A 19,189-nucleotide genomic window follows, 5' to 3' on the forward strand; every position below is an offset into this window, starting at 1 on the left:
TTATTCCAGACATTAAATGCACTGTCAGGTATGCTTGGATTCAAAATGAGGAATGAAACCAACGGGGGCAAAGGATCACAAATGAACATGAAAATGTGAAAATCTTTTTTCAATATTATTTAGGGAAAACAGGACAAAAATAATACAAAACAGTTCATTTTTAATTGCATTGCTAATAAATATTTCCAGGCATTTGCAGGCTATGTATGCATTGAAACATCTAATCTGAATAAATAGAGGGAAAACAGAAATTTATTTCAAATCCAAACTAAAGGATGACTGAGTGCCAGTTTGAAATCTTCAGATTAATACTTACATCTGTGAATGAAAATCTTGTGCATAACGCCTTGTGCGCTGCAGAAGAGGATGCAATTCCGGACAAAAAATAAATTAATTAACCACTCAAATCTCAAACTGGCACTCATTTATAAAAATCCACGGCAATGCCGCTTATGCCAATTAGATAGAGGTTTTGGTTAATCCACCAGCGCTTTCGCAAGTTACATGTTTTTCCTGTAGCTTCTCGGCTAAGGAGAGCACTACCTTTTCAGCACTATATATTTATTTAACAATAGTGCACAAATCACTCCAATAAACGCTAGAAAAGACCAAATGTAGGTCTATGTTTTCCCATGGCCTTGCTGCGTGGCGTGCAGAGCTACAGCAGACAGAGCGGCTTTGGCTACCAGGGCATCCTCAGGGGAGGGTGCCCAGGGGAAGAGAATGGCACATGACCGCGGCGGTGAGGTGGGCATTAGTGTCTGCTGGAGACCCCTCAGAAGGGCAACGTGGCTGGGATGGTCGACATCACACATCGGCCCGAGCCGGTGGCAAACTACCACTTAAAACACGGCCTTCATTTCTCCAAGAAGAAGAAAAAACTAAAACAAGAAAAAACATACAATAATTTTTCCTCTTTTACAAACATCACAAATTTCCAAAACAAGAATAGCAGCATTTATTTAAATAGTTTAAAGTTTTTTTTTTTTACCCCAAACTAGAGCTAAAAAAAAAAAAAAAAAAACCCAGAAGAACACAACTAAATTCCTGAGGATGAAGTGCAACCCGCGCCGTAAACCAGAGCCTCTCTGTTTGCTTGTAACTGGCATCGCTCTTGGTAGAAGCTAACCCGCACCAACATTAAAAGAACGGTGGCTGGATCGATGGTGTAGCACCAGCAGAACGTTTCAGTAACACTTTTTAAACATGCTACCACCGCTCGGTACGTGCTAAAAGGTCACCACATGAAACAATAAAACCAAGTAAAAAAATGCATTAACTCAGGTGTGAAGGGATTGCACTGTATTTAGAACCGGGTGATGCTGACTGGATCCTTTTTAAATAACGTTTCTAAAATGCTTTCAGAAATTAAAGGTTCTTTTTTTTTTCTACAATTGATGAACATTGCACTCCTGGAGAACCTACATCTCCTTCTGGATGATGGAAGCGGGTCTCAAACACCGTGCTCCACCAAGCTGTAACTCCACACAAAAACCACTTATTTATGCCTTGCTCTTCTCTTAAACACACCCACACCCACACACAGTAATTCATTAGTCATGATTGTGCACTAAAACATCACATAAACCAAGGCTGGAGCAGCAGCCGAGCCAACTGCATGTTTGCTTTATATTTCATTTTACCAAAGGATTTACAGACAAGACCAGGGGTCAGTGGAGACCCCTCAGGGGTACAGAGGTCAAAAGTCAAAGTCCATTGTAGTGTGGACCCCAGCGCTTGTTGATATGGTCGAAGGTGTGTGAGACCCACTGCTGCTCCAGCACGCGATATCGCTCCTCACAAAGGAACAGAGGCTTGCCTCTCCTGCAACGGAAAACAAGGAGTTAAAAAAAAAAAAAAAAGATTTTCTGGTTCTATACAGTGAAGAACATCACCAAGGTTCTCCACCCATGACCACTGCAAAAATCTGTCTTATCAAACTGGACTAGTAGCATAAAGAATGGGTAAAATGCTCCCTGTATGGTCATGAACCTCAAAACAGACCCTGTACTGAAAGTGAAGTGATTGTCACATGTGATACACAGCAGCACAGCACACAGTGCACACAGAGAAATTTGTCCTCTGCATTTAACCCATCACCCTGAGTGAGCAGTGGGCGGCCATGACAGGCGCCCAGGGAGCAGTGTGTGGGGACGGGACCTTCATCAAGGGGACCTCAGTGGGATTCTGATTACAGGGCCGCTTCATTAGCCGCTAGGCCACCACTGCCCCGAAGCAGGAAGATCATCACAGATCCCTCACACCCTGGACACAGACTTTTTGATTTACTCTGCATTTGCTCCAACTGAGCCATACCGGAGGTCTCGGTCCTCTTCTCCATGGGCATCCAAGTACACGGACCCCCACAAGCAGAAGCGATGGCCTCGGATGATGATGATAACCGAGGCGTTGATCAGGAGGAAGATCCCCGTGGCGGCTCCACAGTGCTGAGAGTGCTGCGGTAACATCACTCAGTTATTGTATAGAATTATTCTAGCAGAAAGAGAATATCCAGACATTTTGGAACTTACAAGAACACATTCGCAGATGCCCTGTTGCTTGCAGCACGCCCCCTTGAGGCAGACGAAGGCCCCGCAGACAAGGCAGAGGGCGGGGTCTTTAGGCACCTTGCTGCAGGCGGTGCAGGCCTTGCGGTGGTAGTACTGGAAGATGGTGTTGTAGTTGTCTGGCAGGTGGAGCAGGCGGGGAGCTTCCCACCGGGGATCCTGGACCACCAGAGTCTAAATGAAAAAAAATATATATATAAATCACCACCACTTCATTCTATGAAAAAATTATTTATCAAACAGGTTACTATTCTACACTTGAGTCTACATGTGTTCTTTTATATGACTGGTTCAAATGCTCAAAATTAAATCAATTAAGTATATTCATGCACAACAATTAACATTTAAATCACTCAATTTATATATATTTTATACATTTTCTTTTCCACATAAATTTGTCCAATGTTTTAATTCCATCTATTCAAATGAATGGAACAACAATGTGTAATATATTTGGCTGACGAACAAGAGAAAACTAAAAATGAATTTAGAACTACTTGAGTATGGGAATGTGGTCAACTTGCAACGGAAAAATAAGTTCACTTGGAGTCTCATAATTTAAATGACACAGCCTGTGTAATGTACATGACGTGTGAAACTGGGGCATCAGTAACATCAGTAACATGGGACCAGGCTGCAGGTCGTAAAGTGACTGCTTGAGAGCCGAGGCAATAACTGAGTCATTTATGTAATTTGCCGCCTTCAATAAAAGCTGTGGAGTGGCGTTTAACTGACAAAGCATCTGGTAGCGTCCTTGGTAATAAATAAACAGCGGAGACGCAGGGAGACGAAGGATGCATGGCCATGGAGGTCCACTTAGACCTCATTTCTCACCACCGTCTGCTCCGCCTGGGACTCCGGGAGGCTGGTCACCTCGGAGCACCACTGGGACAGCAGGGCGAAGGGGTTGACCGGCCACTCCAGGCAGGACGCGCTGCTCACTTGGCTGCCGGGCTGCGCTGCAGGGGACACCAGGCCAAGACAAGCGGACAACACCGAGAACTCCTCCTCGTTCTGGAACCAAGCAGAGCGTGCTTAAATGCCCACAACTTGCACACGTCCATCATTTATACGGATAACAGTTTCATGAAAGTTGTGTCCAAACCAGGCAGCCTGTGAGACCGTCTCCATAAAGGTGGTGCTGCAGCAGGCAGGACAGGCGCAGGTAAGGCAGGCAGAACTGCTGCAGGGTCAACTCTATAGACTGTGGAGTCCACACCGTGGAGCTCAGCTACACAGAGACAGAGCGATGCGGAGTTAAACGCGAACCCCCCGACAAATCGGCCGTTTCCAGACCCGTGTCCCTCACCGTGGATCCCTCCTCGGCCTTGACCTCGTATAAAGTTTTTGCTGCCGAGAGCTCGCTGACCAGGTGGCTGAGGAGCGCTTCCCATGACGTCTCGGTGTTGAAGCCACTCTGCTGAAATAAGTGGAGATTCCGAGCGTTCAGAAGATCAGTGAACAACTTGCCTCAACTTTTAAAAAGGGGGTCAATTCAGCCACATTCATCAATCTGAAAGCTGCTTCAAAAACGGCTCTTATCTGCTGCTCGCTTCAGTTCCGCCTCATCTGGAGAGGTGGAATTTAAGGGCTTTAAAAGTCTTTCCCCGCACCATCTTCACTCCTTTATTTTATTTTAAATAAAAATAGAGTCGTATCCATGACGACAGGGATTCCAACAAACAAAGCAGCTTGTGGAGGCCGTCTCCATTAATGACAGCAGGAGACGCTCCGCAAAGCCCCAGCAGGAGAACAATGGCGATTCGCTGAAGGCAGCACACCACACTTAAAACCCTGAGCAGCTCAAGCCGCAAATCTCACATCTCCTTATAAGCACATGTGTTCAGAGCTAAAACCCGGCATGGGTCCAGCAGTCACTTCTACTAAAGGCTATTATTAGAATATAATACCTCTTATTCTTAATAATGGGGAAAAAAAAAATAAAACCAGCGCACACATTTTAGTTTGACTTTTTTTCCGCTGGAGATATTTTGTAGATTTGGTGTTTTTACCTTTTGGTGAGCCCCGGACGCGAGCCACGCCCGTCTCTCCTCGGGAGTGAATTTAATGGAGAGCGCAGCCAGCGCCTGAGTGTACAGCAGCGGGTACAACACTTTCACCACGCAAGTAAAGTGCTCTGCAAGAGAAAAAAAAACAAATTGCTTTGCATTAATGAAAAGTGAACTAGAAGACCTTAAATTGATTAAATTAAATAAAAAAAAAAAGGGTGATTTGTTTTTTGGACATTTCCGGGATTTTCATGAGACGTCAGCCATAATAAAAAAATAAAAATATGTTTACACGTAATGAACATTTACATTATTTTCAATTTAATATAGTCCATTAGTATATATTTTCCTAAAAGACAGTTCAGTTTTATTTTGGTTACAGAGAAGAAGAAAAAAAACGAACTTTATAAAATATATATCTATGTGATGTGTGTATGTATGTTTCCATATTGTTGGCACTGGATCACCTGCTGTAAAGTAACACTAATCTCCACGTTTGCACCCTCTATTGCCCACTTAAAACAGCTCTTGTGGAGGGTCTTCAGGAGACCATCAGATCGATCTCCTGCTCCCACTGGGAGGTCCGTCTCACTCTTCATAAAGCTGCTGCTGCTGATGGTGGTGTGATAATAATCATAAAGCATCACCTTAAACTCACATTGATGGTGTTCCCTTCCCTCTGATAACAGCAGTTTTAATATAACGACTTCGTTTTGTACCCATCTCTGCACACTGCATTTTGCCTTAATCAACGTGGGAACGGAAGCGATACGAAGTCCGGCTGGGGGTTGCCCACGTGGTACTATGGTCATAAAGCAGAAAGTCTAATTCATTGTGAACGCAGGATATGGGCCTGGAGCAGTTTTTTAGCCATCCTCATTACCTGCTCGGGTGGCGGCCTTGAGGCCGAACTCCATTAGAGCCGGGGCCCTTTCATGACCTCCCTGCTTCCAGTCCTGCTGCTCATGGCACTTCCAGAGCCGCTGTGGCCCTCAGCATTAGATTGCTGTGATTCAGATAATCCTGCGTGGAGAGGCCGGGCGGTCCTACTGTGAGCCACAGCGATCAGCACGTCATGAAAGAACCTCAACCTGGTGATTCACGTCGTAAGAACCAGCACTGATAAAACGTATTATTTGGCCCTGCCCCCCATATATAGGGCAAGAAATATTGAGAAAGTAAATAAACATAAAAAAAAAAACAAAATATTGTGATGCATTTCCATTATATGGAGGTGGAGCTGGTCCATTTGGATTATATTGCTTTTAATGGTGACATTTATGACTGTTCTGCTAATGGAACCCAGAGACATTTATATTTTCAATATTTATCCAGTAGTTACAGGGACAGTCCCCTGTAACTGTCTTGCTCAGGGACACGATGGTAGTAAGTGGGATTTGAACCTGGGTCTTCTGGTTCAGAAGTTGTGTGCACAACGTGGCAGAACATTCAGGAACAAATTAGAGTAATTTGTACTTGGCGATGGAGCAGCGTCATACCTTTGCGCAGAGGCTGTGGCATGGTGAGGACGAAGATGATGAGGAGGGAGGGCACGTCTCTGAAAAGCATGGGCACCTCTGGACGATCGTCACCACACCTTCAAAGTGCAAACACACAGAAATGTATTAACATGATGCAACCGCCATGCAACAGCTCACCTCTGCAGGCTGAATTCTAAAACACTCAAGTCATGTATTCTGGACGGTGCTATAAAAAAATGAGAAGTCTGTCCCACATGTCCAGACACTTTAAATGCACGTCAGAGCTGATGACATTTTTAATTGTCCGGCAGGAGCTCTTGGTCGTAGTGTCGGGCGTGTTTGCGAGGCGGCGGTCGCTGCCAGATTGCCATCTCCATTTAAATGGGCTTTTTATAACAGCTGACAAGCGCTGCTTTAAGAAGCAGTTGAAAACCCACGAATCTAACACTTACACACGCACACACACTGCACAAAATTAAAAAAATAAAATAATATATAATAATAATAATTATTTTTCTTCGTCTAGCACTTCTTCGAGCATGTGGGGCCTCATCAGGGCTCTTAGTTTTGTAACTCAAAATCTATAGAAATCGAACGTGAATTGCTGGGGTCCTCTTCCTGTAAGTCGCTTTGGATAAAAGCGTTTGCACCTGTGACCTTGATTTGGGGGGGTTGGGAATCAGAGAAAAAGTCAAGCACATGAATCTAAATGTTGCTGTTAATATAAAAAAAAGACCATTAGCACAGGTCGCTGACGGAATCTGAAAACGCGAATGGATTACAATAGCGGACGTCTTTTTAAACAGCGTGAGACGAATGGCCCGGGGCCTTGGAGACCTGCCCTAGTCCAGGTCCTCTAACAAGGTCTTTTTAGCACCTAATTGCTCCCTGGTGAGCAGGCGGCTAAAAGCTCTTTCGGTCTAACAAGTATAAACGTAGCCGCTCTCCCCTTTCGACAGCAACGCCGCCACGGAGGCAGCCGGTAAGATCCCCACATCTCCCCAGAGACGGAGAACATTGGATTTCAAAGTGTGAACCAGTCAGGAAAAAGAGACGAGATTTTCCGTGTAAACGGACTTGCTCAGTGAGCCAACAAACACCTTTTTGGTTAAAGTCACAGAGGCGCGGTGAAGGCTAATGAAACGAGGCTTTTAGCAGCTTTGATTGTTGGGATGTTAATACGATGGTGCTGATTTTGACCAGCAACCTTTTTGATGGGCTGCACACAATTGACAAAAAATGTGTGTGTGTGTGTGTGTGATATATATTTTTTTTTTTTTCTGATAATGGCTGCACCCATGCCAGAAATGATTACCGGTATCTATGGTGACCAATTCCCTGCTGCTATTGTTTGTATTGGCTACACAGACTGATTATAGGTGCGTGTGTGTATACGTGTGTGTGAGTGTGTGTGTGTGCCACGACTCACTCGGACTCCCGGCTGTGTGTGACCTGCGTCAGGCGGGTCCACGGGTTGTACGCCGAGTCGATGCTGTACAGCCGCATGTGCATGGCCAACACATGGAACAGCTGATCTGCGGGAACAAAAACCAAAACACGGCGTGATGTCATCATGCATTTAGAAATTAATACAAATCATCTATATAAGCAGGGCAAGAGCCACTGGGTAATTCATCAGTGTCCAATCACAACCACAAAAACCCAGAAGACACCAAAACAAAAGGTGGACGCGGTAGAGCAGAAACTCCACCAAAAAGCAATAAAACAAGCAGAGAAGATGCACTCTGTGGAATCTGCACACACACGGCCCAACTCGCCAACTCAAAGCCATCGATCTAAACAAAAACCCATCCCGCAAGCCCAACGGAACAGAAATACTGTTTTTGGATGATTTTATCCAACGTGCTGTTGGACGCACGATACATTTACTTGCCCACTTCTACTGGGTTTTTATTATTTATCTCACTGGCAAAAAAATATGGATGGGTAGGTACATCACTCTCACACCGAGAACTTTCTGTACTGTTAGTCCCAGTCACTTGTATTAGCCTGCCTGCTCTCTGATGAAGCAGAGACGAAACGCGGAGCAACACTGCCCCCTACAGGCTATAAGATGCACAACAATTTCATTTGTGCATCTGAACCGGTTTCAAAAGGCAAAATGAAACTGACATTACTTCTATTCCACAAGGCTACCTGCCCCATTGATGTTAGTGAACTTTATCACTGTATTTCACCTCATCAGAAAGTCTTCACAGTAAAATGTATCCCGTGGCATTGTGGGAGATGTGGGCCCTCCAGCCCGGTATCCCCCTGCCCAGCTGTGAGCGCTAATGTAGTGTGACCGGGGTAAAATTCCGCTGTCAGCGCCACCGTGTGTTTAATGTGGCAATGAAAGAGAAAGCTGAGCCGTGCTTGTCAGCATTTCATCAAGGTCTTGTGCTGGTCAGAGTAAAAAAGAACGTGGAATTTCACAACTTTCTGCACTAAAGTAGACCGCTTACAGCCCAACTCGCTTGGATTGCTGCTTCCTCCAGTCCTGTAAAGATTTGTACCAGGGATTCGAACTCACTCAGACAGGAGCGTTTGGCAGCGGCGCTGGCTCCGCCGCAGCACAGGTTTCCTCCTCGATGGACCAGCTCCAGCTCCAGGTTGGTCCTGAGGGAAGAGAAAGACAGTCGGTCTGACAAATCTAGTCGCTCCACTAATAATACGGATCTTTGGAGTTCCGTTCGCATTCTCGCATTAAGTTCAAGACATCAAAAGTGGACCAAGTATAATCATGTGGTGCAAATAAACAAATTACTCATGAAATATTAATAATGTATAATCTCTGCCTTCACCGATGTTTTTACGGTTTTACGCTGGAAATATGGTATAAACTGCATCTTTGGAATAATTAACAAGGAACACATCTCTTATTTAGTTGATCAGATTTAAGTGGTTTAATGTGCTTTTTGGACAATGCTGGGCTAAAATATTTGTGCATCTTACAACATTGCAAAAAAATAAAATAATTATGCAAAAATCCCAAGAAATCCTGCTTCTCTGAATACCATATTCAGCTTTGACTGCATTGCGACTGGTTATCATTGCCAATGATAAAAAAAATATTGTGTGCTGCATATTGTGACTTCCCTCGCTGGGTAGAGCTCATTTGCAGAGAGGCACGTCATTACACAGCTTCATTTTTCCAGACTCTGGTCTTCCATTAACCAAATAGCAGAATAATGATGAGTGCCTTTCCCCTCTGAAGTTGATTCTCATTGATCAGCATGGCGAGCGAACGATGGCAGAGGGGACAGCAAATGCCAAACCCTCAAATCATACCAGGTCAATACGACACTCCTTCTATCTCTATAAAACAGAAGAAGTAAACAGGCGTGGAATAAATGATGCTAGAGCAGACGCTAGGTGTAGATGTAATTATCCTGATCTGGAGACCCCACTTGTCCAAGGGGGTGGGGCAAATTGAAGGGCTTTTTAGAGAGCAGGAAAGAGGGAGGATGGGGGACAATTTCACCATGATAATGCAGCCGTGTCGAGCCCCATCTGGCTGCCGCTGATAAGAAAGGCTGCGTGTGAGGGGAATTTTCCACTCTTCCGTTCCTCTGGCAATATCTGCAGCGCTCGGTGAACACCGAGAGAGAGCGGGAGACGGATGGGAGAGTACAAAGAAAATGAGGGGGAAGTAGACGCCCAGACAGGACAGGGACTGACATATAACAAAGGGTATGATGGCGAACATCAGACGTGACTGGCAGAGCAAAAGTAGCGAGCCAACCCCGTTCTGCTCCAACAACGTTCTCGCTCATCCCCTCAGGGACACATGGACACGTCGCAGACACCCTGTCACACCCCTCCGGTCACAGAAAATAAAAAGAGAACAATGGCACTTCAGTTATTTCAGGTATAAGGAAAGATACAGTTTCCCCCTAAATAATAATAATAATAATAATGCTGACACCAACTCCGAGAGGATTAAACCAAAAAATAAAGTGAATATTTACAAATTAAAATAGAAAATGAGTTTCATCTAAAATAAACACCACCAACTCCTCTGTTCATCAGTTACAAACGCAGAATCACATTCATTTTATTCCACTTTTCAAAAAATATGGTGCCAATTCGGCTGGATGCATAAATCATTTTTTATCGTTATCATTGTATCATATTCTGTATTAAGATAAGATAAACCTTTATTAGTCCCACAAGTGGGAAATTGCACTTGTCACGGCAGAAAGTGGATAGAAGCAGAAGGTAATAGCAGCAAAAAAAATAAGATAAATATGTACCTGTATATATGTACAAATTTACAATTTAAACAGTTAACAATTTAACAGAATGTGCCAAAGTGTGTGGTCAGCTGTGAGGTCTTTGTTATAGAGAAGAATGGTTAAAACTAGCACGAAACGGTAGTGCATGTTGTCGGATTTGAGTTACGGGTTATAAAAACAAAAAAGTAAGAGAATAAAATAGGAAAAATAAGAAAGAAGCTCAGAAATGAGCAGAGCTGCCGTAACGGGCTGCCACTCGCTGGGGGCGCCGGAAGAAATGTATATTTGTATATATTATTATATTTGTATTATATTATTATATGTCTTCTTTTAAGCTAGCTTTTCTTTTAAGCCACACACAGTATTTAAAATACCTCTCCGGCTCAGGGACAGCATTATAATGATAATAAAGATATTCTGATTCATTTGGTAATAGATTAATAGATTTTGTAGGACTGTACGACTGATGTGCACAGATTAACCGTGAAAACACGACTATTTGGAGAGCAGGCAGACATCCATGACCCATGTTCCGTACTTTCTGGCCTTTTAGAATCAAATAGAATCCCCATTCCAAAATATGGCTTTGTTTGCATCTGTTGATATTATCGTAGGAATATTCTGGCCTAACTTTTTATTTTGATTTTAATTTTGATGTTACATTTACATTTACAGCATTTATCAGACACCCTTATCCAGAGCGACTTACAATCAGTATTACAGGGACAGTGTCCCTGGAGCAATTTAGGGTTAAGTGTCTTGCTCAGGGACACAATGGTAGTAAGTGGAATTCGAACCCGGGTCTTCTGGTTCATAGGCGAGTGTGTTACCCACTAGGCTACTACCAATGTTATTACCCATCTTTACCTGGCCACTGAATACATGAAGAGGAAGTCATTGTCGGGAGAGCCGGGATTCCTGCCATAGTCCATGTATTTCTTCTGTGTAGTGTTTTTAATGTCCTTTATCACCGACTCCATCTCTTTACTCAGGTTGGTCTCGGTCTGAAATTGAACAAACATGTTCGATTTGGAAAAGACATGGCCATGCCAAAACACCAAAAAAGAAATAATGAACAGTTTCAGCCAGCACAAGAGCTGAATGGACTCAGTCACCATCCAAAAAAAAAAAATCAATGAAATGAAGGAAAATTAAATCCCCACATGGAGGAAAAAGAAAAGTGCAAACAGCCTTACAGTGAAGCTTACTGGGAAAATCCCCAGCTGATCCTGCAGGTCCTCCACCTCCTTCACCAGAACGTGGGCGGGCTTGTGGCAGGGCGCGTGCCAGGCGCCCGCCTCCGTCACCTGGCCGGGCCGGCAGGGCAGCACGCTGTTGGCAAACTGTCGGCAGAGGGGACAGGTGAACTCGCCCTTATCCACAGAGAAGCCCTGCAGCACCTGGTCATTCTGAGGAGCAACACATAAAAGCCTGTCAAAAACACATACATACATACATACATACAGACACTTCTTATTCAATATTCCAGTTTATTGACCCGTATGCATTGGTCATTTTAAAATCTCAATCAAAAATGCAATAAATCATAAACAGTCTACAAATTACAATTTTCTGATATTCACTACAACATTATTATTGGTCGTCTCATTCATCTGATGATTTATGTTCCAAGGGAAATTTTAATAAACACAAGATAAGCACAGAGTTTACATTACCAGACATTATAGGGATTATGCATCTCTCATGTAAAAAAAAAAGACGGGTTGACAGGTTGAAGTAATGTGGTGTCAACATGTCTCCCGGTGTTCTGACTCCATACCAAGTGCGTCCAGCGCGCAGCGTGATGAATTACTGCCCTCGCAGTAAACGTTTGGGCAAGCGGCCCTCTGGAATATCCGTTTGAAAAGCCAATCACTTTGACGGATGGACTACTAATGGGTTGTCATATTCACAGGAAGGCGCATCTCGGCTGCACATACGTACGACTCGAGCTCAACAAAAGCAGTGAAACGCCTGTTATGTATGAACAGAAATGACTGTGTGCATCTAGTGTGGCGACTGATTTATGCCATCTGCAAGGTAAAAACCCACCCGTAGGGACTCCATGTAGGATTTATGGCAGTCTATGTGAAGGGTGTGTCCGCAGGTCTGTACGTACACCCCTCCATCCCAACCAATGGACACTGACTGCAGACACGAGCTCTGCAACGAAAACACACAAGCTGCTTTGTAAATGGACCCAGACGAGGCCTTGAGAATAGACAGAGAAAATTCAAAACATTTAGATTACATTAAACATGATGAATTATTTTTACATTTGTGGCATTTTTCATATTTTCTTGTCCAGAGTGCCTTACAATCAGTAGTTACAGGGACAGTCCCCCCCCTGGAGACACTCAGGGTTAAGTGTCTTGCTCAGGGACATAGTAGTAGTAAGTGGGATTTGAACCTGGGTCTTCTGGTTCACAGGCGAGTGTCTGACCAACTAGACAAGTACCACCCCCCAAGCAACAACTGCTTCGGTGGATTTGGTGGGTTTTTGTTCAATCAACAGTAGCTTTCATTTATAAATATCTCAGTTTCATACAAAATGTATGATGTAATAACGATGTAATAACTTGTCAATTGTCATTGTGAAATACTGCAGCACAGCACACAGTGACACGGTGAAATGTGTCCTCTGTATTTAACCATCCCCCTGAGTGAGCAGTGTGCACCATGACAGGCGCCCGGGGAGCAGTGTGTGGGGACGGGACCTTGGCGGTTCGGGATTCGAACCTGCAACCGTCTGATTACGAGAACGCTTATTTACCCACTAGGCCACCACTTCCCCTTCTTCATAAATCAGGTTAAACTGGCTGCTTGTAGATTTCTGGACGCAGTCTAATATTTACAGTGATTAGGTCAGTTGAGGGTGGGTCAGATTTGATAATATAGGCGCTTTCCAATAAAAATCCACAAAGGAAATGTTGTAAATGTTTACTTTACTTTATTTTGCAGATGCTTTTATCCAAAGCGACTTACAGGAGGAAGACACCAGCAATTCCCGTTCGATTTCCATCTTCTAAATGTTTGTCTGCTAAAGCCACTGAGGATTGTGGGTCATTGATTTGTGCATTTTTGGCCACTCACTTCTTTAAAGAATCGTTGCAGCAGCGTCAGTCTGACGTCGCAGGCGGCGCCGCATGTGTCCTCGGGGTAGATGTGCTCCTCGTCGCTGGTGGGCAGCCGCTTGGGCTGGTCATTCCTGCTCCGGTGGCCCAGCACTGCGACACACGGCGCCACTGATCAGCCTTAACAACCATTTTCATCTTAAGCCCTCCATCACAGCTTCTAGACAGCTACATCGCACAGTCTCGCCAAAAGCTCCTCTGGAGTGTTTCACCACGCCCATCCTGCTCACCACCATGACGCTGTCCGAGAAGCCCTCAGCCACCAACAGGGCAGACAAATGACTTCATTAGCGCAGCATTTAACCCGCCATTTCATCGACCGTCCACGCCTGTTGCTTCTCAGAACAGGACCCACTTTATAAAGTGTAGTGGTGTTCGTACAGGTGAAGTTCGCAGGGTCTGAAATGCCACTTTTTTTACCTGAGGAGGCCTGAAGCAGGACCACCAGTCCAAACGGCCTGTCGTCGGTGGAGGATCCGCTCTGGCCACAGATGACGCAGTCGTACAGAACCTCGCAGTCAGGCTGCTCCGACGCGCCCAGGTCCATAGCGGTGTCTGCTTCTGGCGACTCTGACAGGAGGAGGTTAAAAGGAATATAAATCACCATGACAAGCAGAAAAAGAAAAAAAACAGAACTATCTTCTACAAACAACGATAAAGGATGTAGCAGATTAGAATTCTTTAATACAAAAGATGCTTTACATTCAAATCCATATAGAAATAAAGCAAAGTGCTGGACAATGGAGATGAATAATGTAGCTTTAATGAGGACAGAAACGGTCTCTGCGGAAAGTTAATCTATTCCGAGCACAAAATCTAAAGGGCTTTTTTCTCCTCTCTTCATTAAATTAACACACACAGAGTATGAGGGAGAGAGGAGAGCTGCCGCGTGGAAAACAACAAAAACATTACGGCTAATGTAGTGTGAAACACCCACTATTTAGACTGTGTGTGTGCGTGTGTGAGCGTGCGTGTGTGTGTGTGCGTGTGTGTGTGTGTGTGTGTGCGTGTGTATGTGTGCCCCCATCAGTGAAGGTCAGTCGCTGATCCTGTGAAATGGAGGAAAGAACGTTCTCGTAAACGGATGGTATAAAATGTCCAGAGGAAAACAAGGACTTCAGAGAAAACAAGGACTTCAGAGAAATTCACAGAACAACACACACACACACACACACACACACACACACCACTCAGAATACACCATAACCAGACACATTATTGAGAGGGGAAAAGATAAATCTATTTTTTGGTGTATAGAATTGCAGGTCACATTCTTCAATGGAACTTGCAAAATGTAAATATCAGTAATAGACTAAACAAACACACACACACACACACACACACACACACTGCAGAGAGAGCAACGACTGGCATAACGCGGAAGATTAATTACTTTTAGGTGGAATTAGTTCTAAATGTTAAAGACAGTGTTCAATTTAGTAGTAAATATCAGGCAGAAATGTCACAGCCGCGGCGGCAGGGCTGATTTATGGCTTTCGGCCGCCAGAGAGCGAAGATCACAGGAGAAAATAAAATGGTTTTCATTCGCAGACGTGGCGAACGAGTGAGAGTCAGGCCTGAGGCAATCCAGACACGTGGACACACACACACACACACACACACACACACAAGTGCCTTACAGACTGTACCACAATAGGAAAAATAATAACTGTCTGGTTGCAAGTCTACAGAAAAAAGATGGAACTATGGGTCATGGAAAAAAAAATTAAAAATTGGGCCAAAAAATACAAAATTATTAGTTATTGTGAATTGCAATTTGCATTTTACTAAATAAAATCTGATTTTAAAATGTTCATATTATGCAACTGATATTTATTTCTTTGCATAATTGCTCCGCTCTCGCTCATCCGGAAACTAAAAGCCAATATATTGACTGTTGATGAAGATACTGGCAGTTCAATACTCGCTTCAAAATCATTTAACTTCCATAAATCAGTTACGATTTTGGCTTTTTGGTTTTATTTAAATCTAGCAGAGCAAAAAGAGATTTTTCCCCTATTGTTAAAAAAATCCAATTCAGAAGGTCTTCTCCCTCATTCCCTTTATCTCGATAGCCTTGTCAACTCAGAGTATTGCTGCTGTTGAGTTAAATAATATTTTAAAAAAATCTTTGCCATTTGACCAATTCGCCTGTTTAAAATCCCAGCGCAAATGTTTGTCCTCAGTGACCTTACACTCCAATCTGTGACAACAAACGTGACGGCAGAGAGCCCCACCAGACCATTCTTCACGTCGATAAACCTGAACATTAGGCATAAGCCATAAAACAAACACGGTTTAATGTCATCGGGGACGTCTGTGTAACCCTGGCGGATGTGAGGAATTCTTTGCAGAATTAACTCACGAAAGGCTGCTGGACCAGACATCCCTGGAAGATGAGAATGTGCAGACCAGCTGGTTCTCACCAACATCTTCAACATCTCACTGAGCTCTGTCATTGTTCCAACATGTCTCAAGGCCACCACCCTGTGCCTTCAGTGTCTCAAAAAAAGGGCTTTCTCAAAAGGGCCTTACTTCCTGCGGAGACTGAGGAAAGCCCATCTCCCACCACCAGCCTTTCCACGCTCTGCCACATATGTTCAGAACACATCTCTATTACATTTCTACTACAGCAGCAGTTGCACATTGTTACTCTGCACCTTCATGACTTGTTGTTTAAAATGTTCCATGCAGCACCAGGTTCCCCAGAAACGTTGTCTGGTTTCACTACCTACTGTCTAACACGTATTAGCACTCAGTCATCGGGATCCACATTATTCATCCACTAAGCACTACATCAAAAGGTCCCTCTGCGAAAGGACCCTCTACTAACTCCATGGGCCCTCAACCCCAACATCCTGGGTCACCTTGTAGTGGAGAAAAGGCTCTCTGAGAAGAGAACAAGGTCCAAATCCCATACATTATCAGGTATAATTCTTCATCTTCACTACAGTGCAAATGACTGGACTAGATCCAAAAGGCCACAATGGTCAATTCATCATAAATAATTATTATAAAGATCTGTACTTGTTATACCATGTATTCAACAAATCCGTGATGCCACATTGGCATTAATAACAGTAATGAAATAAAGATTGGGCTGGAGACCATGGTGATGATAATCCAATCTTTTCTTGAGGTCAAAATATTAATCCATGAAATTTGCCACACATAAAACTGTCCAATTCATTCAAGTGTACTTTTTAATACCTCTGACTGAGCAAATTCTGAGTTTTTATCTACCCTAGACTATTTCTTGAACATTTACTAAACCAAAGACATAAGAATGTTCAGAAAAAAAAGCTGGAGGACTGCATTATAGTTTTGGACAAGAGAACAGGATTATGAAGCATGCTCCCTCAGAGTTTGTTTGGTGAAGCCTCCTACTAGAGGAGCTCAAATGTTTTGGACCGATGATGTGTGCCGGCAGATTGTACGATTGCAGATTAAGGGCCAGTGGTGGTGTTCCACAATGACAATCACTTCACTTTTTCCACCAGAGCAAAGTGGTCCTGGTTTTCTAATGAGCCTCTTTTGGCTCCATTTACTCGCTCACTGTGGCGCGATAGCTTACCCACGTCCATGGCCGTCTCCATGAAGCTCTTCTGCCTGGAGGCGAACTCGGCCAGGAGCTTCTGCTGTCGCTCCCGAGCCCTCTGGCGTCTGCAGTCAAGAAAAAAAAAAAAACAATGGTCAGAAGGGACCAAACTCAACACACACATATAAAAGCCTTCTTTATAAGTTCAACTGGTTAAAATCAATACCATAAACTACCAGATCGTGTCTGCATTGTGAATAATAGTGGGTGGTAGTAGCCTAGTGGGTAACACACTCGCCTATTAACCAGAAGACCCGGGTTCGAATCCCACTAACTACCATCGTGTCCCTGAGCAGGACACTTAACCCTAAGTTGCTCCGGGGGGGACTGTCCCTGTAACTACTGATTGTAAGTCGCTCTGGATAAGGGCGTCTGGTAAATGCCGTAAATATAAATGTAAATGAATAATGTTTTATGTTTTAAACTTCATGGTGATTCATTTAAAGGTTATGATATGGAAAAAGATTTTTATTTAAATGATTTGTAATCTTTATTTAGGTACTTTGTGCCAACGTACTATAAAAGCCAATGGTTGGCAATGAAAGATTGAGATAAAAAAAAAAAAAAAAAAAAAATGATGAACGGACGTGGTGGGGAACATCGCCGATGGGAGGAGTTTACTGCCGGATGTCATGGAGCTTAGTGCTTGGCTGTAAATAGAGTCTGCTAATAAGAACCCAGAAATATATTCTGACAGCAGCGCCACAGCCCAGCCGCTCAGGGACGGGCGTCGTCAGGGCCGGACCCACCATCATTCTCACTTCCCATCACTTCCCTGTCCATGTGTGCTCTCCCTCGTCTCCTTGGCATCTTTATTCGCTACTAGTCCAGAATATATTTCTTTCTCTTTAAAAAAGAAATAAGTAAGTAAATAAATAAATAAAAAGGAGGACAGTGGTGGCCTAGCCTGCAAGGTATGGTCCCCCCACACTGCGCCTGTCATGGCTGCCAATGTTCACCATTTCCATTTACAGCATTTACCAGACGCCCTTATCCAGAGCGACTTACAATCAGTATTTACAGGGACAGTCCCCCCCTGGAGACACTCAGTGACACAATGGTAGTAAGTGGGATTTATAGGCGAGTGTGTTACCCACTAGGCTACTACCACCAAGGGTGATGGTTAAATACAGAGGACACGTTTAACTGTGACACCATGTGCTGTGCTTCACAATGACAACCACTTCACTTTCAGAAGAAAGATAAATTAACGGATCATTATGGAGTCTTTCCACCTACGTTTCATCATCATTAAAGAACAATGAGGGCGACAGTGGACTCTTCTTCATTTTGCTCTTCGTCTAATACGGTTAAAGTTCTTCAGAGGCGGGTTCTCCTTCCACTCCCTAAAACCGCTTTGCATATATTACATCTGTGAAAATATAATAACCTACCTCTCTTCCTTATCCATGGTCTTCTTGTCAGAGGGGCTGCTCTTTTTGGGGGGAACTGGTGGACACACCTTGCCGCAGATCTCCTGGATGCAGCGCTTGCTCTGGCGACTCCGGGTGGCAGCTTTGGCCAGGATGCGTTCGATGGCGGTGATGCCGTCACCGTGGGCCAGGCGCTCAGCGTGGGGCTGCTCCAGCCAGACGTCCGACAGAGAGTTCTGTCTGGCCGACAGCTTCTGGTGGAGCTTGACCAGAAGAGACAGCATGCTCTCGCGGATCTCCAGGATCTCGGTCACCAGCTGGGGCTGTGTGCCGGGCGGGAGCCAGCGAGAGGCTGAGCTCTTGGGCCGCACTGCCTGGCTGGCCTCCCGACTGCTGCGGTTGATGATCTCCTGGAACTTCTTCCTCCTCTCTGCAACCAAACTGAAGACTTGGGCTTCCCTCAGGTTCTACACACACACACACACACACACACACACCAAAAGGAAAGTTGCCAGTCAAGAAAGGACTACAGATAAAAATGGATTTTCACACATGCAAATAAAAGTGTTCGGGGTTATTTCAAGCACAAAAAACACATGAACTGACTTTCATTCAAGACCTACAAAGTATAAAATGCCCTCCTCTCCATTGACATTATTTTTGTAACAAAATAACAGTATCTTGGGTCCTTGTGCATTGATTTTAATAGGATATTTCCCCTCCGCTACAACCAAAAATATATTGAAATATTTCCTTGTTTCTTTGTTTCAACACAAGATGGAGATATTG

General features: G+C 44.1%; 1 protein-coding gene across 13 annotated transcripts in view; it reads right to left on the minus strand.

Annotated features, from left to right (window-relative positions):
- Window positions 1-88: 88 nt before the first annotated feature.
- The window catches only part of LOC114772375 (E3 ubiquitin-protein ligase ubr3-like), a 32,098-nt gene continuing 12,997 nt past the window's right edge, over window positions 89-19,189 (minus strand). For 4 of the 13 annotated variants that reach the window (XM_028965308.1, XM_028965307.1, XM_028965301.1 and 1 more), the window contains 17 exons: window positions 18,422-18,867; window positions 17,004-17,092; window positions 13,850-13,999; window positions 13,389-13,522; window positions 12,348-12,458; window positions 11,504-11,704; window positions 11,163-11,299; window positions 8,591-8,676; window positions 7,487-7,592; window positions 6,076-6,173; window positions 4,580-4,704; window positions 3,877-3,984; window positions 3,673-3,798; window positions 3,402-3,581; window positions 2,532-2,741; window positions 2,317-2,456; window positions 89-1,824 (listed from right to left, as the gene is read on the minus strand). In XM_028965308.1, coding sequence (XP_028821141.1) covers window positions 1,707-1,824; window positions 2,317-2,456; window positions 2,532-2,741; window positions 3,402-3,581; window positions 3,673-3,798; window positions 3,877-3,984; window positions 4,580-4,704; window positions 6,076-6,173; window positions 7,487-7,592; window positions 8,591-8,676; window positions 11,163-11,299; window positions 11,504-11,704; window positions 12,348-12,458; window positions 13,389-13,522; window positions 13,850-13,999; window positions 17,004-17,092; window positions 18,422-18,867 — 2,565 coding nt within the window. In that variant the 3' untranslated portion in view covers window positions 89-1,706. Of the gene's footprint in view, window positions 1,825-2,316; window positions 2,457-2,531; window positions 2,742-3,401; window positions 3,582-3,672; window positions 3,799-3,876; window positions 3,988-4,579; window positions 4,705-6,075; window positions 6,174-7,486; window positions 7,593-8,590; window positions 8,677-11,162; window positions 11,300-11,491; window positions 11,705-12,347; window positions 12,459-13,388; window positions 13,523-13,849; window positions 14,000-17,003; window positions 17,093-18,421; window positions 18,868-19,189 lie in introns of all 13 variants that reach the window. The other 9 variants (XM_028965304.1, XM_028965296.1, XM_028965306.1 and 6 more) reach the window with 4 other exon arrangements.

This window comes from Denticeps clupeoides, unplaced genomic scaffold, assembly GCF_900700375.1.
Source record: "Denticeps clupeoides unplaced genomic scaffold, fDenClu1.1, whole genome shotgun sequence".
In the NCBI taxonomy this organism is placed as follows: Eukaryota; Metazoa; Chordata; class Actinopteri; order Clupeiformes; family Denticipitidae; genus Denticeps; species Denticeps clupeoides.